The sequence below is a fragment of the Ptychodera flava genome, chromosome 16 (genome assembly GCF_041260155.1).
Source record: "Ptychodera flava strain L36383 chromosome 16, AS_Pfla_20210202, whole genome shotgun sequence".
NCBI classification, from domain to species: Eukaryota; Metazoa; Hemichordata; class Enteropneusta; family Ptychoderidae; genus Ptychodera; species Ptychodera flava.
This window is the reverse complement of record NC_091943.1, coordinates 27,384,341-27,411,687: the sequence shown is the minus strand read 5'-3', so window position 1 is coordinate 27,411,687 and position 27,347 is coordinate 27,384,341. Positions and strand designations below refer to the sequence as shown.

At 37.6% G+C, this 27,347-nt stretch overlaps 1 protein-coding gene across 1 annotated transcript; it reads left to right on the top strand.

The window, feature by feature from the left end:
• The first annotated feature begins 46 nt into the window (after positions 1-46).
• On the top strand, positions 47-27,307 carry LOC139114453 (small ribosomal subunit protein mS40-like). Its single transcript, XM_070676201.1, has 8 exons — positions 47-186; positions 4,016-4,184; positions 10,634-10,710; positions 12,216-12,236; positions 13,227-13,295; positions 20,611-20,677; positions 24,041-24,100; positions 24,713-27,307. The coding sequence occupies exons 1-8, from the start codon at positions 85-87 to the stop codon at positions 24,799-24,801; spliced, it is 654 nt and encodes a 217-aa protein (XP_070532302.1). The 5' UTR covers positions 47-84; the 3' UTR covers positions 24,802-27,307.
• The last annotated feature ends 40 nt before the right edge of the window (positions 27,308-27,347 follow it).

Genomic DNA, 27,347 nt, shown 5'->3' with positions numbered 1-27,347 from the left:
GTCAAACTCTTCATTGCTAAAGAAAAATTAGTTTTCTAATACGCGTAAAGTACGAGACTTAATGCATCATGGGTAATTTGAAAAATGGCAGCGCTCATGAGAAGATACGCGGTCTGCTGGAGAGCATGTGTCACTATAGTCAATTTGTCGCGGGTGCCGACAAACGAAATGTCAAGAAATGTTCCTGTAAGTTTTAATAAAGATTAAGATTCATTAAGATGAATCGAAGCCAATTGTACCCATTTAACTTGCACATTGTCCCTTCGTCCAAAGCGATTGATGTGTTCACTTGTCCATCGCGGCAAGCTAGCCCTGCGTACATACGATGCTGTTTGTTCCTAGCGTAGTACGGCTAGCCGGCCTGTGATGGGAGGTCGTACAATGCATCGTACGCAAGACTAGGCGACTAGCCTGCACGGGTGCACATGTACAGCTTCACCGATCTCAAAGTAAGTTGACGATTGGAGGAATCTACCTAACTCCACTAAAATGTAGAGTGAAAACAAGCACAGGTATGTTTAGGGACTGCAGTAGTTCTGAATTTCAGCTGAAGGCAAGAGTTAGATACCATGTCGTGGCGGGATTATGCATGCTCAGGCCACAGGCGCTCGTGGGCCGGGTAGTCTGCTTGATCGATCGATTGTCTGCTAGATCTATCAATTGTATACTCTTGAGTTAGTTAGATGCAGTGCAGGGCAGAGCAAAGAGTACACCATCGATAGATCGAGCAGACAATTGATCGGTCAAGTAGACTATCCAGCCCAAGAGCGCCTGGCTAAACATAGCACCTCTTCACCACAAGAACATCCTATTAATGTACACAGAAGTCTCATTGGTATCCCACACAGGCAACCAGGTGGAAAGGTGTGAAGGTTCCCGACATCTGAATAATTATTTACTGGAACATCCCAGTAGCTTAAGGTTTTGCCTTGGGTTTAGCTGCAAAACTGTAGCTCTACGATGAGATGGTCGGTGAGTTTTGGTTTTTGCGACCTCGCTCACCCGTAGAGCTACAATGCTGAAGGCCCTGTAGCCTTCAAAATAAGCTCGTCGCACATGACGGGGCATTTTGATGTGAAATCCCATATATTTACTGCATTTGGTTGTACTGATTTATCACTACTGAAGACTAAACACTATACTACACTTAACCTTGTCGTGTATGGGGTTTAGTATTTGTTCTTGGTAATGGCGGCTCCAAGAAATGTTTTTGGAACGCAATCGACGTGTTCGAACAATTACCAAACCCCATTAACGACAAATGCATAAATATGTGGGATTTCACATCAAAATGCCGTGTCATGTGTGACACACTTATTTTGAACACTACAGGGCCTTCAGCGTTGTAGCTACTGGTGAGCGAGGTCGCTAAAACCCCAAAAAAACTCACCAACCGCCTCACTGTAGAGCTACAATTGTGCAGCTACCTTGGGTTTTTTGTTGGATATCAGAACCATAATTCTGCATGGCAGGGCTGTCTGTTACCAGCTATAGGCAGTAGCACACAGCCCTGCTGCACAGAGCTATCAAAACCAGACCTACAGAGTGTTCCTATGCAAAAGGACATTAGTCAAACATGATACCCTTCGGACACCAGGGAACCTTTATTCTGTGAATGATTGCCTTCCTTCCTTGTCGTTTTTAGCTCACGTGTGTAAACACGTGGGCTATTGTCATAGCGATGTCTGTCTGTCTGTCCGTGTGTGTGTGTGTGTGTGTGTGTGTGTGTGTGTGTGTGTGTGTGTGTTGTGTGTCTGTCTGTCTGTCTGTCTGTCTGTCTGTTTACACGATAACTCAAAAACGCCTGAACGGATTCAAGTCAGATTTGGTACACAGGTACCATATGCTACTTGCAAGAACTGATTAGATTTTGGTTGTGTGGCTTGCATATTAATGAAGTTATGCAATATCGTTTTTTTTCCGTACAATGGTTTCCCTATGGAGACGGTAATGACAGTGTAGACATATATCAAGAAATACTGCACAAAATTCATGAAACTTTTCACAGATGACAATCTCAGAACATTATGATGATACTGTGAGTGTCATGTCAATTGCCTTCTCATTTGCATATTTAATGAACTTTTGTTATTAGTGAGATAACTCTGAAATTCCTGCATCAAACTTGATGATACTTGCAACAAATATTGATCTGATATATATCTAATTATACTTAGAAGCATTGGACAGTGTCAAGTTAATAAATAGGTCATTTGCATATTTTATGAAGTTTTGTAATTAGTCATATAACTTCGATATAACTTCACCAAATGTGATGAAATCTGCTGCAGATACTGATCCGACTGATATCTAACTGTAGTGTAAAGCATTCAGTAGTGTGAAATTAATTAAGGGTTCATTTGCATATTTAATGAACTTTGTAATTAGGTATATAACTCTGAAATTACAGCACCCAAGTCTTTGAAATTGGGTACAGATATTGTTTTGATAAATATCTAATTGTACTGAGAAGCATTTGGCAGTGTCAAGTTAACAAATAGGTCATTTGCATATTTTATGAAGTTTTGTAATTAGTGATATAACTCCAAAATAACTGCACCAAATGTTATGAAATCTGCTGCAGATACTGATCCGACAGATATCTAATTGTGGTGTAGAGCATTTACTTGTGTGAAGTTAATTAAGGTTTATTTGCATATTTAATGAACTTTGTAATTAGTGATATTACTCCAAATTACAGCGTTAAATTTGATGAAACTTGCTACAGATGTTGATCTGATAAATATCAATTGTACTGAGAAGCATTGAACAGTGTCAAGTTAATAATTAGCTCATTTGCATATTTCATGAAGTTTTATAAGTAGTCATATAACTCCGAAATAACTGCATCAAATGTGATGAAAACTGCTACATATACTGATCTGACAGATATCTATTGTGTTGTAAAGCATTTAGTAGTGTAAAGTTAATTAAGGGTTCATTTGCATATTTAATAAACTTTGTAATTAGGTATATAACTCTGAAATTACGGCACCAAATTTTGTGAAACGTGCTACAGATCTTGATTTGATAAATATTTAATTGTGCTATGAAATCATTGAACAGTGTCAAGTTAATATAGGGATTATTTGCATATTTAATGAACTTTGTAATTAGTGACATTACTCTAAAATTATTGCATTAAATTAAATTAAATTAAACGTGCTACAAATGTTGATCTGAACGATATGTAATTGTCCCATGAAGCATTGATCTAGTTCAAGTCAATTCACAGCTCATTTGCATATTAAATAAAGTTTTGTAATTAGTGATTAAAATCTGAGAGTACTGTGCGATGTTGAAAAAAACCTGCTTCATTTAGTGATAACATATATCTTATTGTTCTGTGAAGCGTACTACTATTAATGAACCTGTTGTAAAACACGTGAGCATATTCAGTTCATATCTGGTTCCTTCTTATTATCCAACTTTGCACCTACCTGGTCAAGAACCCAGGTATCTCTCCAAATTACTGCCGTTTAACAAGGAAAAACTTTGAAACTACTGTACTGCAGCAATATGGATGTAGGGTGTGAAATAATTGTGTTGCAAAGCATGTTGACAGCCAGAAAAATTTATGCGCTCCAATCAAAAAGTTTTCATCTTCGTAATATAAGTTTTAAGTTTTCAATATTCTAGCAAAAATCCCTTTGAAAGTTTGTTCTGAACTGTGAAACATTGCTAATATGTTATACATAAGATTTATATTTCATTACAGTGATGGCAAATTCCGAGTGCTGGCAAGGTTTCTCTCAAATTTTCCTAGTCCTTCATCTTCAAAATCTTGAGATTCAGAAGAGCCAGTAAAATTTCATTGGTTGAAATTGAAAAACTGATGGTTTTTAGTCTCAAAAAAGGATGTTCATGTGTGTTTAATTTTGAATCCTATTTAGGGTCTGAGGGTTTTGGATAGCAAAGTTAGCATTAAAAAAAACCACACGGGCTGTGGTTTAATCCTTCGCTCCCTTTGGATGGAGGACTGTAACAACTGAGCTGACTTTTGTTCTCCATATAGGTTATTCTGAGTAAACAACAGAGGTTTCTGTCCTTGACACCAAGACTCTTTCAAGATGATGAGGATGATGATGTGGATAAGCCAATCAAACCACCAGCGTATAAAACCTGGAAGTACGCTTTTTCAGAAGAGGAAATTCAAACAGGAATTCAATACATGAGATCGGAAGGTAAGGGAAATCAATTTCTATCATGTTATCAAAAAAATGGTGTACATGGATAGTAATCAGCATATTGCAAGTAAGGTAGAATATGCCTTAGGGAGAATATTCAGACAATTTTTTTTTCTATACTTTTGTTGTCTACCATGTGTTTGGGTTCATTTTAAAGCACTTCTAGTCAGAAAAAATTTCACCGTCTTAGTTTTTGGAAAATCAAAAATTTTAATTTTCCCCATAGAGTTAACAGGAATGGCGGCCATTTTGAATTTCAAGTATCAGTAAGCGTTTGGTAATTTATTTCTCTAGTACAAAACTTTGCATGGTTACCCCTGAGTTTTATTCTCAATTTGGTAAGAAAACGGTTGACTGTTTCATCATGTAAAGTTTGAGCAAAAGTTAAAAGTCTTTCGTATTCGGGGCGCATACTACCTGAAAGGACCAACAGCTGTAACTTTTGGTTATTTTTTTCACCAATTTTGTTTTGAATGTTAATGTCAAGTCCTTGTTTACGTAGATTGTCATCACAGCGTCTATACGGGTTAATGTACTGTTATTGTTAACATTGAATCCTAGTCTGGACTAGAGTTAATTTTTCAACAATAACAATGCAGTCTTCACATGTACATACAAGCTGTTTAAATTTGAATTCTAGTCCAGACCAGAATTACTTGTAATTTGCTAACAATAACAATGCAGTCTTCACAGGTACATGCTGAGTTGGCAAGCTGGATACTGTGATCTCTTCATGTTTTGGAGAATAGAACAAGAAACTGAAATTTGCATTAATCCTTTTCCTGCCAAGTTCATATTTCACCATTAGGTCAAGTTGGTTAAAACTAGTGAAGCAAAACATGGTGCATTTTAACTAAGACTTGAAGATTTGAAGATCCCTGAAAACAGAGATACTGTAAACATGATTTTTTACAGGCTAAAGCTGCTATAAAATACCAAGCCAAGTGGGTGAAAATACACATGGTTGTGGCTCAATACCACTGTTTACTGGCTTGGCAGATAGCTTTGGTCAGAAAAGTTCATTCTCAAAAACTACTCATCAGATAGCTTTGGTTGACATGTTCTTAGGGATGATCCAATGTGATATATTCAAATTAGGCCAAAGTAGTAATTCTTTGTTTTGCGTCCACTCAAAATCCTAAAAGGTACGCGCGGGTAAGCGGTTAAAAAACACACACAGAAAATTTAACACAAAATCTGTTTGCCTTTATTGGACAATTTTTCTCAAACAACATGAATACTCCTGTCACAGTGTGACACACTGTATGATCACTGTATGCATTTTCATGACAAATGGATCAAAAGTATTTTGACGTTTGCTTTTCTTTTATTAGTTTTAGATTTCTTTCTTGTGCATTCAAAGTGTCCACATGTCAATACCATTGCACAGCAACTTGACAGCCTCATCAAATTACTTAAATATGGACAGTTTGAGGAATGGGTACACTATAACAGTATACAGTAGCAGTCTTTTGTCCTCAAGTTCTTGTACGTTTCTTTCAAGTTTCTTGTAATGTTTATGCTGATGGGTGTCTGTTTTGAAAGAAAACACCAAACAGATTGGGTAACTTGTAGCCTCTGCATTCAATTTTAGAAAGATGGGGCATCAGAGAGAACAAGACATTGGTGATATAATGACAAAAGCATTTCCTGTAGCTTCCCTGGGACCATCCGTAAAACCAACACCTTTCCTTTCCATCAAATAAAAGAAATCATTTCGCAATTGTCAGTCTCCACACACAGACTCATCAGACCCAAATTTAGTTGGACGCTTCACATCTATATTCCTTGCACTTTCAAAGTACCACACCCCAGATTGATTGAAAAGATGGAGTATCATGGCATAAATGGAAATATTCAACAGTGGGTCAAAGCTTGATTGACAAATATAAAAGACGAGTAGTCATAAATGGAGCATCATCTGAATGGAGAATACGTCACAAGTGGTGTCCCACAGGGTTCAGTTCTTTGACCATTACTCTTTCTAATCTACATCAATCATACTGACGGTGAAATTAGTTCTGAACTCAAAAATTTACTGACAATACCAAGACATATAACCCTTGCGAAATTGTATTGATCCTGAAATTCTACAAGCTGGTTTGGACAAGCTACAAACAATGAGTGAACACTGGCGAACGCATATTGGCTACAAACACCCCTTCATAAATACTCAATGAACAATATTTCACTGGGACGTACAATGAAGAAAATGACTTGGGCGTCCTACTTCATTCTACCTTAAAACTTCAAGCAAATGTGATAAGTTTGCAATAAAGCAAACAGAATGCTTGATCTCATCAAATGATCATTGTCGATCAAATCAAAAAAATGTCATTCTTCGTCTTTACAAGCAACTTGTGAGACCACACCGCTTAAATATGCAGTACAAGTTCGGTCACCATGGCTACAAAAGGACATAAAAATCTTAGCACGGCAAATAATACCTAAACTCCAACACTACAATTATCAAAATAGACTTAAACAGCTTGATTTAATTGAACTTGAACAAAGAAGAATTCGCGGCGACATGATTCAACTCTAGAAAGTTATCAAAGGCCATGACCACTGTAACCTTTCACTTGAGTTAGCAGCAGACTCGAGAACTCAAGGACACTGTCCCAAACTTCATAAACTGACCGTTCGACTTAACACAAGGAAGTTCTTTTTTCAGCAAGAGTTGTGGACATTTGAAATAAATTACCAGCCGATGTCATTAATGCAGAAAGTGTGACCTCCTTCAAGAGCAGCTACGACCGCCTACTACAAGTTTGAACTTTCACAGAGGGATTCTAATATACTTTCCCTTACCCAAACTGAACAAAAAAGTACGTAAAGGCCTTTCGTTTATAGGCCTGATCACTGGTTTGTTTTTTGTTTCAAGTTAAAATGGACGAATGAACCAAATTTTTGGCAAACCTGGAAGACCGATAAACTAGGATAGGCTTCAACACTTTCCGATTTTTCCGTCTGCCATATTCTCCGTGTCGTGGTACCCAAGTCTAAACGGCCGACTTAATCTCTCTCTGTTCAAGTCCCGAATGCTCGCAATGACCATGCCTTCAAGTTACCGTGCAAAGGTTTCCTGTTTTTAACTTCGATTATTTCCCTGCTTTCATCCATTTTTTATCGTGACGGCAAAGCCACAACAGGCAAAGCCACAACAGACAGCGAGAACGTGAGGCCCCGGCGTGAGGCAGAGAGGATCGACAGGGGTAAATGTGTATAGAGTACTGTTTTACGTCACCGCACGGTCTGTAAGTGAAATCTGACTGCCGTAAAGGAGTATTTCATCGCAAAGTTAAAGACACGACTGTTTTTTTGCGACAAAATGGCGTCACCAACGGCGAAATTTTGAAAGGAAAGTTTGTGTTTTTTTTCCGAAAAATCTCCAAAAACCTAGGCGCGCGCGGACGCAAAACAAAGAATTTACTTACTTTGGCCTTATTATGAACTTACTTTGTGCCTTATGATGAAATCTTCAATTGTGTATTTTTGCAGCTTATTTTGCCACTTTTTTCTGGCCACTGAAATGAGCTATCAAAGATTTTCATGTTCTTCATCAATGTGTGTCAAAAATAGTTACACTGTACATAAACACAGCGGAGCTATATCAGCCATTAGGTAGCTTTTTCAATATTTGCTTGATTTTGTATTTGTTTGTTTTGTATTTGTTTGTACTCAACAGGGTTCGACATTAGTGTAAAATGATCACTATCCTGCAGGACCAGTAAAATGTTCAATTCAGTGGTCCTGCAAAAGATTTTGTAGTCCCGTCTGAAAGTCTCATGACATAACTAGGCAATAACTTGTTGTTCGAAAAATGTTTTATTTCACATTAAAGCAAAACTCTCAGCACTTACAGAAACATATCATTTACATTTAGGAGTCAACTGTAGCTGACTAGTATCCTAGCCACTGAAGAAAGTCAATGTCAAACATGGTAGAACTGTGGTTTCCACAGTACTGTTCACTAGTCATCAGACATAGAAATTTGCTGAAACATTGCATATGCTTTCTGTGCATGGTTAAGTCTGTAATTAATCATAGAAGATAGTTTGCTGCGCTCACAATCGGCTATAGCAGAAACAAATTATCGTGCCCTTTTGTCATTTCTATACGTAGACCCGACATTCAAACCTTTTGCTTCATCTAAGTCACACAACCAAGGAAAATCGGAAAATGGTCTGCCATGTTTAGCGAGAGCATGTGACGTTTTGAAGAGAACAACCAGTCTGCTGACAACCTCTTTATTCAAAGATAGAATAATTTTATCGGCCCGAGTCTCGCCAGGTTTCGCCTGCTTGGCTTCCAGCTTACCAACATTCCTGCTATGAGTAACTGAGATGGCATGTGCCTTAACAGAATCTAGTTTAAAATTCGAACATCCCGTCACAAAGGTGCCCACAGCGTCAAATTTTCGACACACCTCGCAGTACATTTTCCCCTTACCATTACTGACAAAATAGGACAGCCAAGTGTATTTTGTTTTCCAAGCCTCCTGAAATTTACATACCCGGACGTTATCATCGTAGCACTGCTACTGTAGATCGTGCCTTTTTGACAGCCGGGGGAGTATAGCCAACCAAAAAACGTTCCATCATTAGTAAAAAATCAGAGCTGAAAATAGATCGTGCGAGTAGTTGCGAGCAAACGGAATGGACGACGCCATTGAACTATGCGCATTGCATAGTGCGCACCCCATACAGCGCCACCGGCATTGCCACCGGCCATGTACACTATCTGCGTGAAAACACCGGCACAGTAGTTTTTCAATGGCCGCGCACTTCGAAGTTGCTGACGATCAGTAGATCGTGTTTATTTGCAGTTTAAACCAAAAGCTACTTATCGAAAAGTCACTATTCTGTCGGACTTGCAACAAAATAATTTTACTAGTCCTTAAAAAAAGTTACTAGACTCGGGATAGTGGGCCAGCGTGAATGTCGAACTTTGCTTAAACGTAATAAGAAATGTTTATATTGCTAAAGTTGAATGTACAAATAATATGGTGTGCACTCCAGAGTATTACTGTCCATATACAGCTTCATATATACCTGGACATTTTATATGCCTACTTGATGAAGTTATTCAAGCGCTTAGTGATAAACTAACATTTTCGTGTTGACTGACCAACACTGCAATTGAGTTTATTGTTTTAGGCAGCTACCAAATAAAACAGTATGGTAGTTGTGTAGGGAACACTGCTGAAATGGCAGAATGTGAATTTTCCCGGTGTTTTTATGTGACTCCTTGGTTGTGTTAGGTGTACCATACATGTCAACAACTTCACAGCTTTTATTGCTAAAACAGATATAAATTAGAGCCAGTGAGAGTAAGTTTTGTATCATCTTAATGATCGTGCGCATTTTTCTCAGGAGGTAGCTTTGTTTTATCAATTCTTGACAGTGTGCATATATTCTTCCCAGGGGTAAAATGTGAGTGGTTGGTGCATGGTCAAATTCCTAGATATTCTCTGAACATCAGAAAGATTTGTGTGTGTACACCCACTTCCTATAAACATTGGAGTTATGAATGGCATCATGATTACTGATCTGAAGTATAGACGAATACATTTACGGCAACAATGTTAGAGTGATTTTGAAATCACAGTGTCAGTAATGAATGTGATATTGTACAAAGGCAGATGAATGCTGGAGACTTTCTGAGTGAAAGAAGATTTCTGTTACCTCTTTTCTACTGTTGTTTTAATTTTCTTTTGTTCAGTGCACTCTGTGTTTATCATTGGAAGTAAACCTTGATAAATCTCTTAAGGTACAACACGCCTCAGGGACAGATATTTGGACTCTCCAACTTTTACAATTCTTCTCTGATATACCACTTGTTGGGGTTCATTTTAAAGCTCTTGGTGTCAGAAAACTTTTCACCATCTTAGTTTTTCAAAAATCGAAAATTAGCATTCATTACAGGTGGTCCAAACATCGTCAGTGCACCCAGACTCCATGTTTATTTTTCGGTCCAAAATATAAAAAAAAAATTGTAGTTTTTGGACTCTAAAAGTATATCCCTTTACCTGCCAGAAAGTATCACTTCCCCATCTGCCAAGTCAGTGAACAGCGGTATTGAGCCAAAACCGTATGTATTTTCAACCACTTGTCTTGTTGGTATGTTATAGCAGCTGTAGTCTGTAAAAATCATGTTTACAGTATCTCTGTCTGAAGAGACATTCAAATCTTCAAGTCTTTGTTAAAATGCACCATGTGGGACATGTTTTGCCTTACTAGTATTAACCAACTTGACCTGATAGTGAAATATGAACTTGGCAGGAAAGGGGCTATTAATTTTGAAACTGCACTGTCATTTAAGTTTTCAGTAAAAACCAATAGCAATGTTAATGCATAGTGTTTGAGTCTTGTAATGAGACTGTGTTGTCATTTGTTCTGTTTTCAAGATCCACACCCGTCATGACCATGTTTGCTCTGTTTCAGACTACACAGAGAAGTATGGAAAGAAACCAGTGTGGGCAGGCTACAGGAGAAATTTCAAAGGCCAAGTTCCTCCCATGGTAAGTTACTTGGAAAATTTTTGTCAGCTTTTTCAAATTTCTTCTAATCTTCAAATTTTCTCCAGCCAAACCAAATGGGAAAATCTTTAGCACAAATTTCGTGTCCATTTAATTCGTTTTGAAGCAAAGTTAAAATTTATTCAAAAGTTTTACTTTGATTTGTCTGCTATGGACATGAAAAGTTAGTTATGCCCAAATTAACTGTGAATAAGTGAAGCAAACAGATTTACAGAGGAATGTTCCAAATAACAGACTAAGTGAAATTGAAAGTCTCCCTAGCGCAATTTAACCGTGAGAAGGACTTTGTTGAGGTTGAGGTCATATTTTACCTTCAGGTCTCACAAGACTTGAATATTTACCCATAAAATCAACTTTGTACATCATCTTACACATAAGAAGCTTCATCCATGAAGACAAATAGCATTGCATTTCATCGTGGTCTTGATCTCATTTCATTGCACAACCTGCTGAGGATATCTTCTCTTTGAAAGTATCAACAACACAGTGGAAAAATCATAACTGCAGACGGCAGTATCTGTCGCCTGATCATTTAAAGCTTTCTCAATTTCATTGGTCAGCAATGGCATCTTTGTTCTATAGTGGAATTCTGTGCAGTTATATTATGGAGCAAGATGTTAACATTATTTTCATCACTGTGTAATGATTTTTCAAAACGATAATTTATTCCAACAAAGTGACAGTGTAAAGAGTGTGGTGCCACTGATGGTATTTTTCTTTGTAGCGCCCTCAATGGCAAACTAATACAAACATATACTCTTTGTCCTGTAAAGAACAAAGAAGGCCTCTCTTGCCAGTGAGGGCGTGCACCAGATGATCAATCTGGAAATATCTGGAGAGTATGTTTGTGTGCTCTATACATGTTTAAAGTGATGTAGACTTGACATTCCATGTCGATTGTGGAATAAATGTTACTTATAAAAAAAATGATATTTTGGAACTTGGAAACTCCTCCGATCTTATGCAAGCGGTTGCATTATCTGTGACAGTGAATTGCTGTTCATCTTTCAAAGATGTCTGCAGAGGTAGATGGTCAAAAATGACTTTTGGAATGAAATTTTATTATCTAGTCTGTTCATATGCTATCATTATCTTAAAAATTACAGTGGCCTTTTGCTGGTCTATGAGCAATTTATCTTTATAACTCAGCAAATTGAAACCGCCAGATTATTTCCCACTCATTAACCATTTCTGTTTTAAAACTCAAGAAAATATTTGACATCATTGCTCGCGTTTTATCCTTTATAATTTATGTGGTTGTGAGAAACCTATCAGAGAAAGACAATATCAATGATTACTCATTTGATACTTCAGTCTTTTTACAACTTTTGCAAGAAATTTTATAAGTTGTGTAGATTGATCAACATTTACCAAAGTATGTTCTAGAAGAAAACGTTTGATGATAAAATTACATGTACTGACAAATTTAACTGCAAATTACTCAGAATTTATAACACTGATATCTGTCCTTTTCTTTCCTTTCACAGAAAACAAGAAAAATGTGTATTGTAAGTACTAATTCCATAATATGTTATCTTTCAAATTTTTATACCATTTGACTTCTTCTCTCTTTGAAAAAAACCGAAAGATGTTTGTTTATCAGAAGTCAGTTGTTTGTTTACCATATCACTTATGGCACCAAACTCTTTTCAGTGCGTACGTGTGAAACCTTATCATGAGAAAAGCGCTGATTATGGCTTCTGCTTTGCTGTTCAAGGTAGCTTCTGGTATGTGTCATCGGCCACTGACAATAGAAATTTATGGACAAATGATTCATGTATTTTCTCTGTGATTATCGCCACAGCTTGAGGCTGGAGCCCTTGACATTTAATTTGATAGGGCTTTGGGATAATGAAGCAACTCTTGTTGAACTCTTATACTAAGGATTTCAAGAAATCTAGTGAATAAGTTACAATGGTTAGTTCACACTTAGACATAGCGATATTGAACTTATTTCATTCGTATTCACTCAATATCAACAACTCAGTGAAAAAATGAGAAATGTGGCTCAAAACTCCGAAAATTATTGAGGAAAATTGGTGTGAATTGTTCTCTGATGTGCAAGATTGGTCACTTCTTGGCTGTTTACCCCATTGGTGATATGCATTTGACAAAAATAGATGAGCAAGTGAGAACAGGAAATCTGAAAATACATTAGAATATTGTGTGTCCAACCTAATATCAGACTTAGTGTGAGAAGTTAGGCCAACATAGGAGAGGGTTTTGTTCAGCAATCCTGCTGCCTATTTTGACACACTGGACATTCCCATTTAAATACCTCATGAATATGTAATTATTTATTGTTCATTTTTGTTTATTTTTGCATAATTATGTTTGACATGCAGTTTGAACTTCCCCTCTCTGCTTTGACCTATACTTAGAGATAGTAGTGCTAATATGGGTACCATTAGGCCCAAAAGTCGAGAATATTTATTTTTATGTTTAATGTACAGGACTTGAAATCAAAGACATTGATTTCTTTCTCATTTCCACCGTAGAGGGCAGATGAAATTGTTTCAAATCCGTGCCCCATCTGCAGAGACCAAAATTTAGTGCTGAATTACAAGGTAAGTCAAAATTACAGCGACCATTAATGCCAGCGTTATCCTAGATAATATATGTGAAAAACATGTGAAAATGTTGAATTCATGATGTGGTTTTGAGATATAAAGAAAATGTCCATTTTATGCCCTTTGGGGCCCAATTTTTGAGTGTGTATGATGCTAGAAATTATCTTTGAACAGAGTGTTAATCTAAAAACAGCCCGGCCAGCCAGGACAGAAAAGCATAGCTAGCTGATAAGGAATAGTTTGTTTGCCAAATTCAACATTAGACCATGTTCAAACAACTAATTTCAATAGCATGAAAAGCAATGGTTAGAGATATTTTCATAACCAAACACAGTGTTCTCCCCAGGCCATTTTAGCGTAGCGGTCCCGCTACGCTTTCGCCTCTCCCCGCTACGCTTTGATTCTCCCGCTACGCTTTAAAATATTCCCGCCATCCTTTAGTTCACACGCTAGCGCTCTGCGTAGCTACCAGCCGTTCATTGTCTACACATTAGCGCTCACTGCAACTTTCAACCTGGTGAAAGAGTGGAAGGTGTGAAGTATGGTATGCGTCCGATAACTTGTCCGTAAGTGTTGAGAGGAACGTTAAAACAATAGAAGAATCGGCTGGGTTGTTCACAAGTTTTCATTCTACAACGACTATTACGACCAACAAAGACCTTTAGTCGGTATACATCGAGGACAAGTATTCACAGAGTTAGGCGGTGCAGCACTAGCGGGGCCTTTGATCACATTCCATGCTTTGATCAACGACATGGACCGCAAAAGAAACAAAAGAAGCAGTTGACTAGTGAGGTTGATTATGATTTTACAACTATGATCTTTTTTTTTTGTCCGAGTACGATCACGATCGCGATCGAGTTCACATTGCATAAATTCCAATATGGCGGCGGCCATGTTGGCCGACGTGTTTTAACGTGTTGACATTGATCCTGGCGTCGCGTGTGGTTCCACTCTGACACGTTCTCTGAAAGATTTTACACCTGATTTTCGAGTGATTCTAGTCGTACTTAGTTCATGTCTTGTGATCATCCTGGTGGTATTTTTAAAATCAAGAATCGAACGACGATGTTCAGTGGCAGTGGTAGTTACGCTGGGGGGGGGGGGCTGGTTGTAATTGATCCCCGTTATGAAACATTATTCGCGGTGTTTGTCGTTCAAAACTGATATAAAACTCAATTACATTTGAATTGTGTAAAGCTTAAACTTACAAATTTTCCTCTTTGTTGGCAATTTTTGACAATTTTATTAGCAATATATGTATTAATGAAACTCCAATCAGACGAACCATTCTTGCTTTCAATCTGAACTTGCTGTTACTGTTTGAATCTTCTATTTTAATTGCAATTGTACTATACTGTGATGATTTATTTAAGTGTAATAAAGAGTTTCCATGATGTTCAAATTGCATACTTGTGTGTTACCATTGCATTTTGTTGTGAGTGTACATGAATGCATGGGTGCATGTGCAAGCTTATATCCATATGCAAATATAAATTAATGATATGCAAATGATTATGCAAATTAGCCGCTACGCTTTTGCTTGATCCTGGGGAGAACACTGAAATAATAATTGCTAGTCGTAATGCCAAAGGTAAATCTATTACAGTTTATAGGTGGTTACTCTCAAGTTGGTTTCAACCAGGGTTCATGTGTTTGGAGAATTTAGAAATCATACAAAGTTAACCTTTGGAGTGCCAAAGACAATTTGTGTCACCTTTATAAAACATACTCCGGTCAATTTTTTTTCAGATTTTGCCAAAATTTTGTAAATAATCTGTAGCCAATGAAATGTGATGTCCCATTTGGTACAAAATTATAAAAAAAAATTACAGAAAAATTCATATAAATTGACAAAATGTTGCACTAAAATTTTGGTTGGAAAAAATACAGTACTCAAAGGGTTACAGTAATTTTGTTATATGAATGCTTCAGTGAAAATGTCTGTTGTCATAAAGACTTATTCAGCAAAAAGTAGAAATTTAGACACATAAAGCGTAAGGCTGTAGGTTTATGGTTGAGTTTGAATCATTCTTGCTAGATTTATCATTATCAATGAAAGCCATTATGAATGTAAATGTGCCAATTAAGGAGTCGGTATTTTATCAACTTGAAATTATTTCATGTGTTTGGCATCTGTAACATTGCTGGATAATAATTTGTCATTTCTTTACTTGGTTATGCCATAGACCCTAAAAACGGTCCGTTTTTAGGGTCTATGGTTATGCGTACATGAATGTATATTTGTGTCTGATGACGGTGATCATGTCCGGTGCATATGTATCTGTAGGCCTGTGTATGTGTATATGCATACGGATGGGTGTAGGCCTATCTGTAACAATCAGGACTCTCCCTCCACCAGGGGATTTTAAGGAGTTGGGCACCCCTATTTCTAGAGAAATCCATTTATATGTTAATAACCATATTAAAGAATACATTCTCACAAGAAAAGAATATGCAAATCATTTATTGTTATGTAAATTGGTCACCCCTCTGATTTTCAAAGCTTGGGGGGAAACTTAACCCTTTGAGTGCTGTAATTTTTCCCACCAAAATTTTGATGCAATATTTTACCAAATTTATGAATTTTTCTGTAATTTTTTGTATAGTTTTTGACCAAATGGAAATCACATTTCCTTTGCTACAGTTCTTCATCAAAATTTTGGCAAAAATCTGAAAACAATTGACTGAGGTATATTCTGTAAAAGTGACAAAAATTGACTTTGGCGCTCAAAGGGTTAATGACAATAAAAAAGAGTTGTTCGCAAATGATGTCATTGTTTCCATTAATATGTAAAAAAATATTAGTTTGCATTTTCAGATTAAAAATTACGCATGCAAGAATGACAAAAATATCATGTAATTGGCAAATGACAAAAATAACTTTTAATAGGAAACTGCCAGCGTAACAATGAATACTTAGAGACATTAACGGCTCAGACTACAAGCTGTAAAAAGCCACGTAAGCAACGCTAACAACATTTGTCCACATTTCAAGCAGCAGTGTCCGACGTCGCGCGTGTGCAGCTATATTTGGTCAAAAAGCTGCACCCGCAAACAGCATGTTTGTCTGCTGTTTGCCTGTTTTCTGCATATTTCTTTCCTGCTAGGTTAGTCTGTTAGGATAAACCCCCTTTACCAGAAAATTTAGGGGGATTTCACCAGGTCATGTGTTCTAATGGTATCTCTAAGGTGTGATTGGCACCATTTCATGGGGGGATGGTCCCCCTTCACAAATGACTAGGGGTGCCAACATGTCAATAGAGAGGGAAATCCCCCCTTCCCCCAATCCACCTGTCTAGATGAAACACTGTAAACCTATTTGTGATCTGTATGTCATATCAGACTACATATCACAAAAACTTTATCAGCTCAAAATAAATGGTTGTTTTAAATGAGAAATCTAATTATTGAATTTTTGTATTTCTGTCAGGTGTTTTCCTTTACTTGTTTTACTGAATGCTAAGTTATTTTTAGGGGTTGTACAGCAAAGAAGACATACAGTGTACATTTGTTTAAACTTCTGATAAAACACTGGTTTGATTTCTTGAAGTCACATAAAATTTCAGCAAAGCATTTCTAAATGAACATTTGATAATGATATGGTCAAATTAAGTAAAATGATTCATCTTGCGTCTTTAGAGTGTTTCAGGGAAAAAATCCCAAAACTTTTCTGGTATAAGTTTCCTTCTTTGGTGATTTTCTATCACAGAACCAAGCCGTGACTTTGACATAGCATTGAAGTACTTCCTCTTAGCAAATTATGTTACAATCATTGAAGCTTGTCACCCATCACCACATCATGTGGTGATGTTGAACGGTATCTTCCAAAAACATACAGGATGATGATAGTTTATGAAAAAAACAGTCAAATAAAAGCAAATTGATTTTTTGTGAAATGGGGTTTTTTCAATTGCTTTCCTGCCGATGTTTTGGAATTCAAGAATTTACTTACTCAGCCCAGGGAAAAGTGAATGCAGAACAAAGTTTAACACTATTGCTGTTCCTTTCACATATTATGAAAAAAAGCTGCACAAACTTGTGATGCGGGGTTTGTCTGTTATTTGTGAGAATATTTCAGGCTGAAATATGACGAGTATTGAAATAGACAAGATGAGTAATAAAATGTGTAAGGAGAGTGTCACAGACACCATCCAGAGACACATCTGTAAGGTGTGCATTTCCAGCCACACAACGGATCAATTGGAATCAAAAGATACCGGTATCAAATATCACAGTTGAATACCGGAGCCACTTCCCTGGAAATCACTTCCTTATTGATTTCTGAACAAAGTCAGCTCTCCCAATATTAATAACCTGTGTGGATTTTTTTTTTACCAACGTGACTCACCAATAAACAGATCCCTCCCCCCAACTCGCATCAATCCTAGCTTTGCGCCAGCTTTACCACACAATTTGCATAAATTGGAATCACGACCAGATTAAAACTTTGCCGATCAGTGTAGCTTACAGATGTCACCTGGATTCTGATACAAAACTGCTTAAGTGGCGGGTATTTTCACTCTTGATTTTAATTGCGCCAACAAAGGTTTGCGCCTGATCCACTGAATATTAAAAGTGAACAATGAGCTGCTAGAACAAGCAGCTGTTACCACACACATGTCATGTTGCGTCGATAATCCCTGACAGTGTTGAGTGCTACCAATTCAATTAAATTGTTTCAATAGGGGGAAAAAAAATAAACGTATTAAAATCTTTTACGGATGATGTAGCCTGCAAGAGGATAAGCTGCTACTCACTGAGAATTGCATAGAAGCCTTTGCTGGACTGAGTGCACATTGAATTGTACAGAGATAGTGAATTGTAACAGGTTTATTGCAATAAGGAGTGTGTCCAATGAAGAAATGCTTAAGGTAATATGCTCCTGGAAAGTGAAAGACTTAAACTGTTGCTCCGACTTTCCTCAATGAAACTTTCAACCATTCTCTTACCAAAGCAAGAATAAAAATCAGGGGTCACGCCGCAAAATTTGGTTCTTGAGAGACAGATTACCTGAGATTTCCTAATATTTGAAATTCAAAATGGCCGCTATCCCTGTGTTAACTCTATTGGGAAAAATAAAATTTTTGATTTTTGTCAAATTAAGATGATGACAGCTTTTCTTTCATCAAGAGCTTTAAAATGAACCCCCACAAGTGGTAGATCAGAAGAGAAGTGATAAAAATTTCAAAGCCTGAGTTTCTGTCCCGGAGGCACATTTTACCTTAAATATGGGGTAGGGAGAAAGTAAATGTATCCAGTCAACTTTTTGAATTTTGAAAGGTCAATCAAACAGACAGAACAAGACGGAACAAGAGAAGACAGAACCCCCAAAAATAGAAAAAACAACAACTTTTGAATATCTACTGGAAATATATGCTAATGAGATGGCAGCTTGCCTTACAAATTTCAAAGCTCTTTATACACTTCATTGAGGTTGTGTTTACAACCAAAATGACAGTCAATACTGTGTACTTCATAGTTGAATTTTAGAAGGCATTTTATGACTGAAAAAAAAAACCTCGCAACTTTGGGAATATTTGTATTTATTTACTGCATGTTGATACAAAATTGCAAGGGTGAAAGGTGGACTAGACCAGACTTACTCCAAGTCTGGGGACAAATAAATATCAAAACAGAGTTAATTGGAGGAATAAACTTCAGCAGACTGTCACGTTGATGTTGAGGTGATCACAAAATTGAAGCGATATACTTTTGCAGACTGTTGCACAGATTGTGGGGTGAACGCATTTGCCACAGCAAAGCCAAGCAACTGGTGGACCACTCTTACTAGAGATCCGTTTTTGTAAATGGATTGAAATACAACCAACAATAACTGATTATTCACAACTGTACTGTTAAACCTTTATTGCAAGCACCGTAACCTAACTCTACTGTTTCCTATAAAAACTGAGCTATAACACCTCTGTGAATATAACCAATTTTGCCCTTATCCAGTTCAACCCAGTTATTGGTTTGGGCCAAACCACGGTGGTTAACGTAGTTTGCACCTTGATATTGAAAGATTCAAACTTTTGCTCAAACTTTCATCAAGGAAACCTCAAAGCATTCTCTTCAAAATCAAGAATAAGAATCAGGGGTCACTAAGCAAGCATTGGTAATATGAAAACAAATTACTAGTACAATTAACTTTACTGAAATTTGAAATTCAAGTTTATGGGGAAAATTAAATTTTCAATTTCCACAAAATTAAAGCGTGCAAAAGTTCATTTATTCCATGAGCTTCAGAATGAGCCCCACAAGCGGTAGAAAAGATATGTAATATAAATTTTTGAGAATCTTCATATCTGTCCCTGAGGCACATTCAACCTTAAAGGGAAACAGTCATCAAAACCGCACCTGTGCGAGTTTCTTGTTTACAAACAATGTATTTCGTGCACGATATCAAGATGCACCTCATCATCATAGCTGCAACATTTAAATTATACGATGTAGATTATGACAGACATGTTTTAACTTTCATCAGTCACCATCGTACCTTGAATACAGTGTTTGCATTGGTCGTATGGGTCCCATACGAACTTTGAGCGCAGTTCCGATGACTGTAGCCCTTTAAAAGGTTAAAAGTACCTGATTCTTCAGGGCAGGATTGTCTTGTCAAGCTAGCTATGTTTAGGGCAGAGTGGAACAGACCAAGTCAATCTTGACCTGTACTGTGATGACCCATTCTGTAAGTGATTTTTGACATCTATGATATCAGAATTAGATAATTTTCCTTACCAGTTAGATCAGTCTGATTAGATTTTTGTTTTTCATCGACATTTTCTAATATTTTCATTATATGTCAAGTATTTATAGGAACAGAACACAGGGGCATCAAGTCATCTAAGCTCATCAGTGTTGCCTATGGTCATGTTCTATGGATGTTTGACATCCTAAACAGCAATAGCACTGATCGCAAATGACGTCACTGTTCTCTCTCATTAATATGCATAAATAAACATTTGTCCGCATAAACTACGAAAATAAAACCTGCGAGTGTTAGAATGGCTATTTAGCGTCACACTTATTCATATGAATTGATGACTGAGACTACAAGGTGCAACAACAGCCACGCATACAACGACAAAATTTGTCCGAATTTCAGCTTATTTGTCCGAAAGTTGCGTGCGTGCAGCTATATTTAGTAACAAACCCAAAATTGCGATCAACGCTATTTCAGCTCAAAGCAGTTTTCAACCACCAAATATATAAAAGCTTACAATCAATTTTCAACCCAGTTCTAATTACCAGCCTTTGTTGTCTTTCAATATCATCTTTTCCCTCTCATCTTTTTTTTTTCAATCTGCAGAATGTGAAGTTGCTACAACAGTTTGTGTCTCCGCATTCAGGGGAAGTATACAAAGCCACCACAACAGGTATGTATAGCAGTGACCTTCTTTTTACACGCATCTTTGTAACTTTTGCCGTAAAACTATCCATTATAACCCTTTCAACCCCATTTTGCTTCATATGCATCAGTCCAAACCATTAAAAAATTATTGGTTTTTATCAAACTGTAGGAGTGCCGATAAGAGATTACAAATCAGTTGTAAGTTCAAATTTTTTTGGTATCAAAAGGCAGCTTTTCAAGTTGAACCCTGTTCATGTTGACCATCTCTCCATTTTGCATTTCTTTGATTTCTGAAGGCATCATAAGGACTGTTAGGTCAAAGGTCAAGACGAGTCAAAGGTCAATACGAGTGATATTTTACTCGTAGTATCATCAGTAGAAGAGCAGTTCTTTTGACGGCTTTAACCCCTTGTCAGCCGTGCAGACGTTTTTTGTGACACTGAGATCATCACAGCCATAAAATGTAGCACTCACAAGACAGCTGTATCAAGTCTGCAGACAGTCAGCACACAGCGCATTGTGTGTACGTCACCTGTAAAATACTGCATCGTGATCGCAGTGTACTGAAATCGCAAAAGTGGCAGCGTTAATGAAAGTTTGCGTGAACTTTCGTCTGTCAAGTATGTTATCTCGCTCGTCAAAGGCCAGTCAGTTTTATCAAGTGGAGTTAGGGCTGTAGGACACCATGATATTGTTTAACGCTATCAAGTATGGTAGAACTTTCCCCTAAATGAGCATCAGTTCTAAGGTGACCTGACCTTGGTAACCTGGCAACCACTAGCGAATGATCAGAGAAAACAGCTCTGCTCTCTTTCAAAAAAAGAAAAGGATCTCATCAAGAGTGTGAATACATTGAGAGACAACTTGTGCACTTTCTCCCTTCAAACGAAGCCAATTTTTTTTGCTATCCATCATCTAGCTCTTTGTCATGTGTTTCGCGTCATGATTTGTCTTTCATGACGTGCACGCCGTCCGTGTGATCTTATATTGACATGCATCCTTTCAAAAGAGCAAAGCCTCACTGGAGTTTTCCTTTTGTGAATGCGGTCGAGGTGTTCAGTTTCGTCAGCCCTTAAGACCTGCGTAAAATTCAATCCCATTCACACAGACATCACTGATATACCCCACCCCTCCCCAATTTTCAAGACATTGACATCCCATGGTAGTAATTAGAGATTCCTAATAACTTTTCTGAGCGTGGAAAGATCACCTCGGCCAATTATGTGCTGTCTTTAAGTGGGTCTCTCAGTGTTTGATATAAATGCTCTGTGTTCGGAGGAGCAGCACAAGGGAGACTTTTATCATCATTACTTGATGCTCTTGATAGGCCAGTTCATTAGATTTACCACTGAGATTTTTATCATAGAAAACATCATTGCACATTTATTTTAGCCCTGCCATCATCGTGTGTGGGGCCCCGGGGGAGGGAGAATTTTGACCTGTTCGAAACAAAGACGAACAGGAAGATAGTATTTCAGGATAAAAGTGGTGATGTCTTTTTCATTTGTATCAGTAGAGCCAGACAAAATGTCAAGTTTTGAAAACTTTCAAGGATCCAAGAAATTGTTGCTTAGATTATCATAACCCCAACCCTTTCACCCTATTTCCCTGTCTAGAGGTCCAACTTTGCCATAGAAAACAATGGGATTGGTTCAAACCATAGGGGTGAAAGGGTTAAATCTGATCCATCTAAAGATTACTTTTTCAGTTGAAATGAAAGATTCAGAGATCTATCCACTCTTGTCTCTTTGACTTCTCATCTCCCTACCTATCAATCCCTATCTCACAATGCAGAGGTTCAGTTTTCTCAAGGAATGCAATCGGGTTGTTGCAAACTTTGGCAGTCAGAGGGTATAGTCTGTCGCACTTGTGAAGATAAAGTATCTTTGTACCCAATGTACTGCAGGGTTTGTCAAATATTGCCTTAAAGCTGTCATAAATATCAAAGAAAGTTTCTTTTACAGTGGTTTCACAAACAGGCTGCCACTGAAATCATCTCAGGAATGATCAAGTTTTTATCAAGTGACAAGTGGGACACTCAACAGTTTTTGGATACAGTTTTGTTATTGGACATTTAATATGTTGGACCAAAAACGTACTCATGACAAGGGTTCAACAGTCAGTGTAATGCATTGAAGAATTGTTCACAAACTAAGGGGCTTTACCTTGTCTTTGCACGCCACAGCCCAGGTATAGAGACCCCCTCAGTTTTCTCTCAGTAGCCCTTTGAGAATCGACACAAGACAAAGGCTAGCAGTCCTAGTCCCAGTGCATGCATGCAGGATGTACCTCCATGAAGTTATTTGCGCCTCTGCAGATATGGAACCTTAGAACTGTGTTTTCTCAAGAAAGAAAGAAAAACAGAAATAACACCTTCATCATTGATGTTTGTCCCTAAACCAGACTTACAAGGGATTGTGCCATGCCCAACCTAGACTCTCACAGCCCCCCGCTTGCTATGCACTAGTGTTGCCTTGCTCAGCACAAGCTGGCATAGCTGGCTCAACGAACTGGAAAAGCCAGCAAGGCACTGTTAACACTTGTATATTTAGTATTTTTACTTTACTAATACTCCATCCTCAACTACTTCACTTTGAAAAACCATTGTTTCATACCTCCAAGGTCTAATGAACTCATTTGAAATAGAACCTGTCAGTGGAGATATCCCTCTGTTATCAAAATGGGTAATATTATGTAGTCACCTGTACTCAGTTTACTCTGACCTTCACTTTAACGACACCTAAAAAGGATGTTATATTATGTGTACGGTATTTATGAGAAATGTATAGAATTAAGAAACAGCAAACCCTTATAAGAAGATGTGATCATCATCAGAGTGGGTGGCATAATATAGCTTTTGACCGTTGCTTTTACAAATTTCATAGTGTTGTAGTTCTGGTCCACTAACCATGGTATTTGTACAGAACATGGGCATCAACTGACATTGAATGTGTATGTGGGATGCTTTATCAATGTACAGCTGGACTTGCCATTGTTTATTCTTCATTAGATCATGGACAGTAGTTTCTCTACTGTCTATGATTAGATCAATTAGCGATATCTTACTTAATCACCCTGTGATGTTTACATGCCGATCTGTGTCACAGCTATTAATTAAAAATAATTAGAGGATATTCAACTGCCACCCTCTGAGTCATTAGCATTATCTTCCCTAAATCAGGGGAGTTGATGAGACTTGACGGCCAATGGGAAATTGAGAAAAATATCAATAAATTCTAGTGTTAACAGTCCCTCCGCACTCTGCACTCTCACTGAGCTAAGCTACACCAGCCACTGTGTGTAGCCAGCGAGGGGCTGTGAGGGAGTCTATACACTTCCATGCCTGACAAAAATGTCACACTCAAAATCCTATGTTTTCGCTCGTCAGGTGTTTGTCAAAGACAACATGAACGACTTGAGAAGGAAATAGAAGAAGCAAGGTATAGAGGTAAGCTCCCACGCTCCGTGTTTTTTGTAGTTTTGACATTTTTTGATGTGTATCAACTCAACTGTCTCTACTACACTGGCCACAATGTATCACTTATTATACATCTACTGTCAAGAACAATAGAATTTGTGAGTGCTAAAGAAGCAGCACTGAAAGGCACTCCATAAAACTGACTGTTTCCAGGCGCCCCAAGTGCACAAAGTATCCTGTTTGACCTCATTTTCTTTTGGAATGGTTTCAAGGGACCCTTGTGGACGATTGCCAGAATGTGTCTTGCACTCTGTACTCGTTGTTGCACGGGCTATCAAAAGCATTTCTAGGATAGCGTTCCATACTTGCGTGATTAAATCGGTTGAAAAACTGCTGACGCTGCATAAAAACGGTCACTACTCAAAACATTTGATGCACTGGTCATTAATGTAAGCTGTAAGATGTTTGATAATAAGGTTTAAGACACTGCAAAGTATACACTCCAACATTAGCACTGTACATCACCCTCCGCCTCGCGTTTGGTGATACACTGCGCTAATGTCCTCGTGCATCCTTTAAAGTATTTTTTTAATAACCTTATATTTTCAAATGAGTAATTACGTCTTCTTTCATTGTTTTCAGGTTTAATGCCAATGTCAGTTCCACACATAGAATATGATTATTCCCTGTACTATGGTGAAGACAGCAAAACCAACAAAGCTATCCAATAGAACAGGGATCAGATGGAATGAACTTCCCTTACCAGATGTGTTGTGTTTTACATGCAAATTAAAGTGAACAGTTTGAGAGTGTCTAAGCGCTGGGATGGAAGTGAATAAACTATAAAGAACGCAGATTGAAAGATCACTTTGTACTCTGAGCTGTGATGAAAATGAGGTCATCCACCGCTGATTCAGCTTCATCAGTGTTTTAGCATCATATGATTGAGACTTGCTCTGGATCTGTTTTTATTCGTCAATCTGTCACGTTGAAGTGGTAACAGGAAACACGGCTAAAAAAGACAGATGAGAAACACCATTGGAATATGTGACATATTGCACATCGACCAGTTTTCATTGTGTTTTCCCCTTCTTCCCAAATGGTTTTGTCTGCCATTTCACCAAGGAGTCTTTAAATAATGGCAACTAATTGCTCTTGGAAGGTTGAGAGTGAGAGAACCGAAATCTGCTTCAAAATTTTCCATTCTATGACAAATTTATACCACATTAAAGTCTCTCTACTAATGAAAAAGGTTGATGCATGAAATGCATTTAATTCGGATAGATTAACATTACATGGTTATGCAGGGCTCAAAATAAATGGAAGTCTTTGACCCCGGGACAACCAAACTTTCAGTCTTTGGGACTACCAATTTCTGGAAATGGTTGTCCCATGGGACTACCACTTTAGGCCACAATAGCTGCAGATTTTTATATATTGTTTTCATTATTGTAATTTCAAACCAACGTTGGTTCGTGTAAATGTGCTAACTGAATAGGAGCATCACTGCTTGCTGATTTGGACCATTCCTACGCGTTATAACAGGTTAAATAATAAACAGGTGCCGCACTCATAAAATGGCGTCCCACGGAAAAGTAAAAAAATGCAGGGTATCCTGTACATACACATGGTGATCATATAGGAAACAAGTATGATGCCATTTACTTGTATGCACAGTACACGATGTCCAACATTTTGTTGTTATGTTTATTTTCTCTGTCATATGATTATTTTTTCAAAATGGCAGGAAATCTAAAATTACATTAAAATGTTTGAATTTACATGCAACCTTCGACTCTTATGACAGTGTTATACACTTTCAACCTTTAATGGGTCTTATTTCAAAGAAAACTCTTGGAAAATTGAGGATGTTTTGAAATCGGTTTATTACACATTCCCAGCTTTGTGGCTTTAATCACAAACGTCATGCAACTGAGTACAGTGTGTTGACTTCAAGATGACTGGTAGATTTTTCCATACAGCTGTCAGCAATGGCGTTTAAACTGAGTTAAATTTGAACATTAATGATCAATTGGTCATCAGCTGTGGTTTATCTATTCCTAATCTCCTTATGCCATTCAGGATGATGGAAAAGAGAAGATACAGAGAGTGACGTACCTTTTTGTTCAGAATTCACTTGTTTTACACTGATCGGCTTATATGAAAGGAACATTGATTATTTTGTGGTATGGTTTAATTCAACATTTGGGCTTGAAAGTACTGCAATGCACTCACTATTTTGCTTTGCTGACTGGATAAAAAAATTAAACTTCACGAGAGATGATGTCAGAGATCCATTTCTCTGATTTTCAGAAATTTTAATCATGTGATTTAAAGTTAGCCATAAAGCTGGGTAAAAACAGCCATCCAAATGTGTTCACAGGATTACCAATTTTCGGAAATGGTTGTCCACTTGTACTTCCATGTTAAAAAGGTGATTTGGGCCCTGACATGCATCATCAGCAATGGCTGGCGACACTATATGAGAATCTGATGTTGTAGTTCAGTGTCTGTGTGTTTGAATTCATAGTCAACTCCTTTATTATTTAACCTGTTAAAACGTGTAGGCATGGTCCAAATCAGCGAGCAGTGATGCTTCCATACACGTCCTCCAGTTAGCACATTTACACGAACCAACTGGTTTTAAAATTATGACAATAGTCATGTTCTTAGAAATGCTAATTTTATTTTTCATTGAATCAATACTCAAGGGAGAATAACAGGCGGACAAGATTATGTCACCAAATGCACAGGGTGTTGACTGTACTAAGAGGCAATTAATACCAGCTCATCCTCCCCCAACAGCCGTCCGTACCTCGGACAAACCAGGCAAACTCGGACAAACCAGGCGATACTAAGAGTCGACTGGTGCAATGTGCTATTACTAAAAAGTCTATTAGGTCGATGAGTACTGGGTGGTTTGTTTTCAGTACAATATGACGCGTACACCATGGCAGCTTCGGGAAGACATTCAAACGTTCATTTTATCCAAGTTTATGAGAATGGCCGCTTGTCTTCAGAGCTTTAGACGTGTGCTTCATATGGCATCCCTCATAAATAGACAAAAAGATTAATACTTTGAAATTGTATTCTTCTTTTTGTGCTTCATTTATAGAACTGGCTGAAATTATATGTCAACCATAAAACTGTTTAGAAGTATGCAATAATCTTATGTGAATGCGCTACAGGCTGTCGTCTGTCGCGATTCTACATTAAACTTGTACCAATCCAAATGAATGAGAACGTTCGCTTTCGGGATAGTTGATAGATATTGTCA

Coding starts and splice junctions, on each gene's coding strand:
- LOC139114453 (XM_070676201.1), top strand. CDS start 85: ATGGCAGCGCTCATGAGAAGATACGCGGTCTGCTGGAGAGCATGTGTC. Junction 12,237..13,226: donor AAACAAGAAAAATGTGTATT/GTAAGTACTAAT, acceptor TTTCCACCGTAG/AGGGCAGATGAAATTGTTTC. Junction 13,296..20,610: donor ATTTAGTGCTGAATTACAAG/GTAAGTCAAAAT, acceptor TTCAATCTGCAG/AATGTGAAGTTGCTACAACA.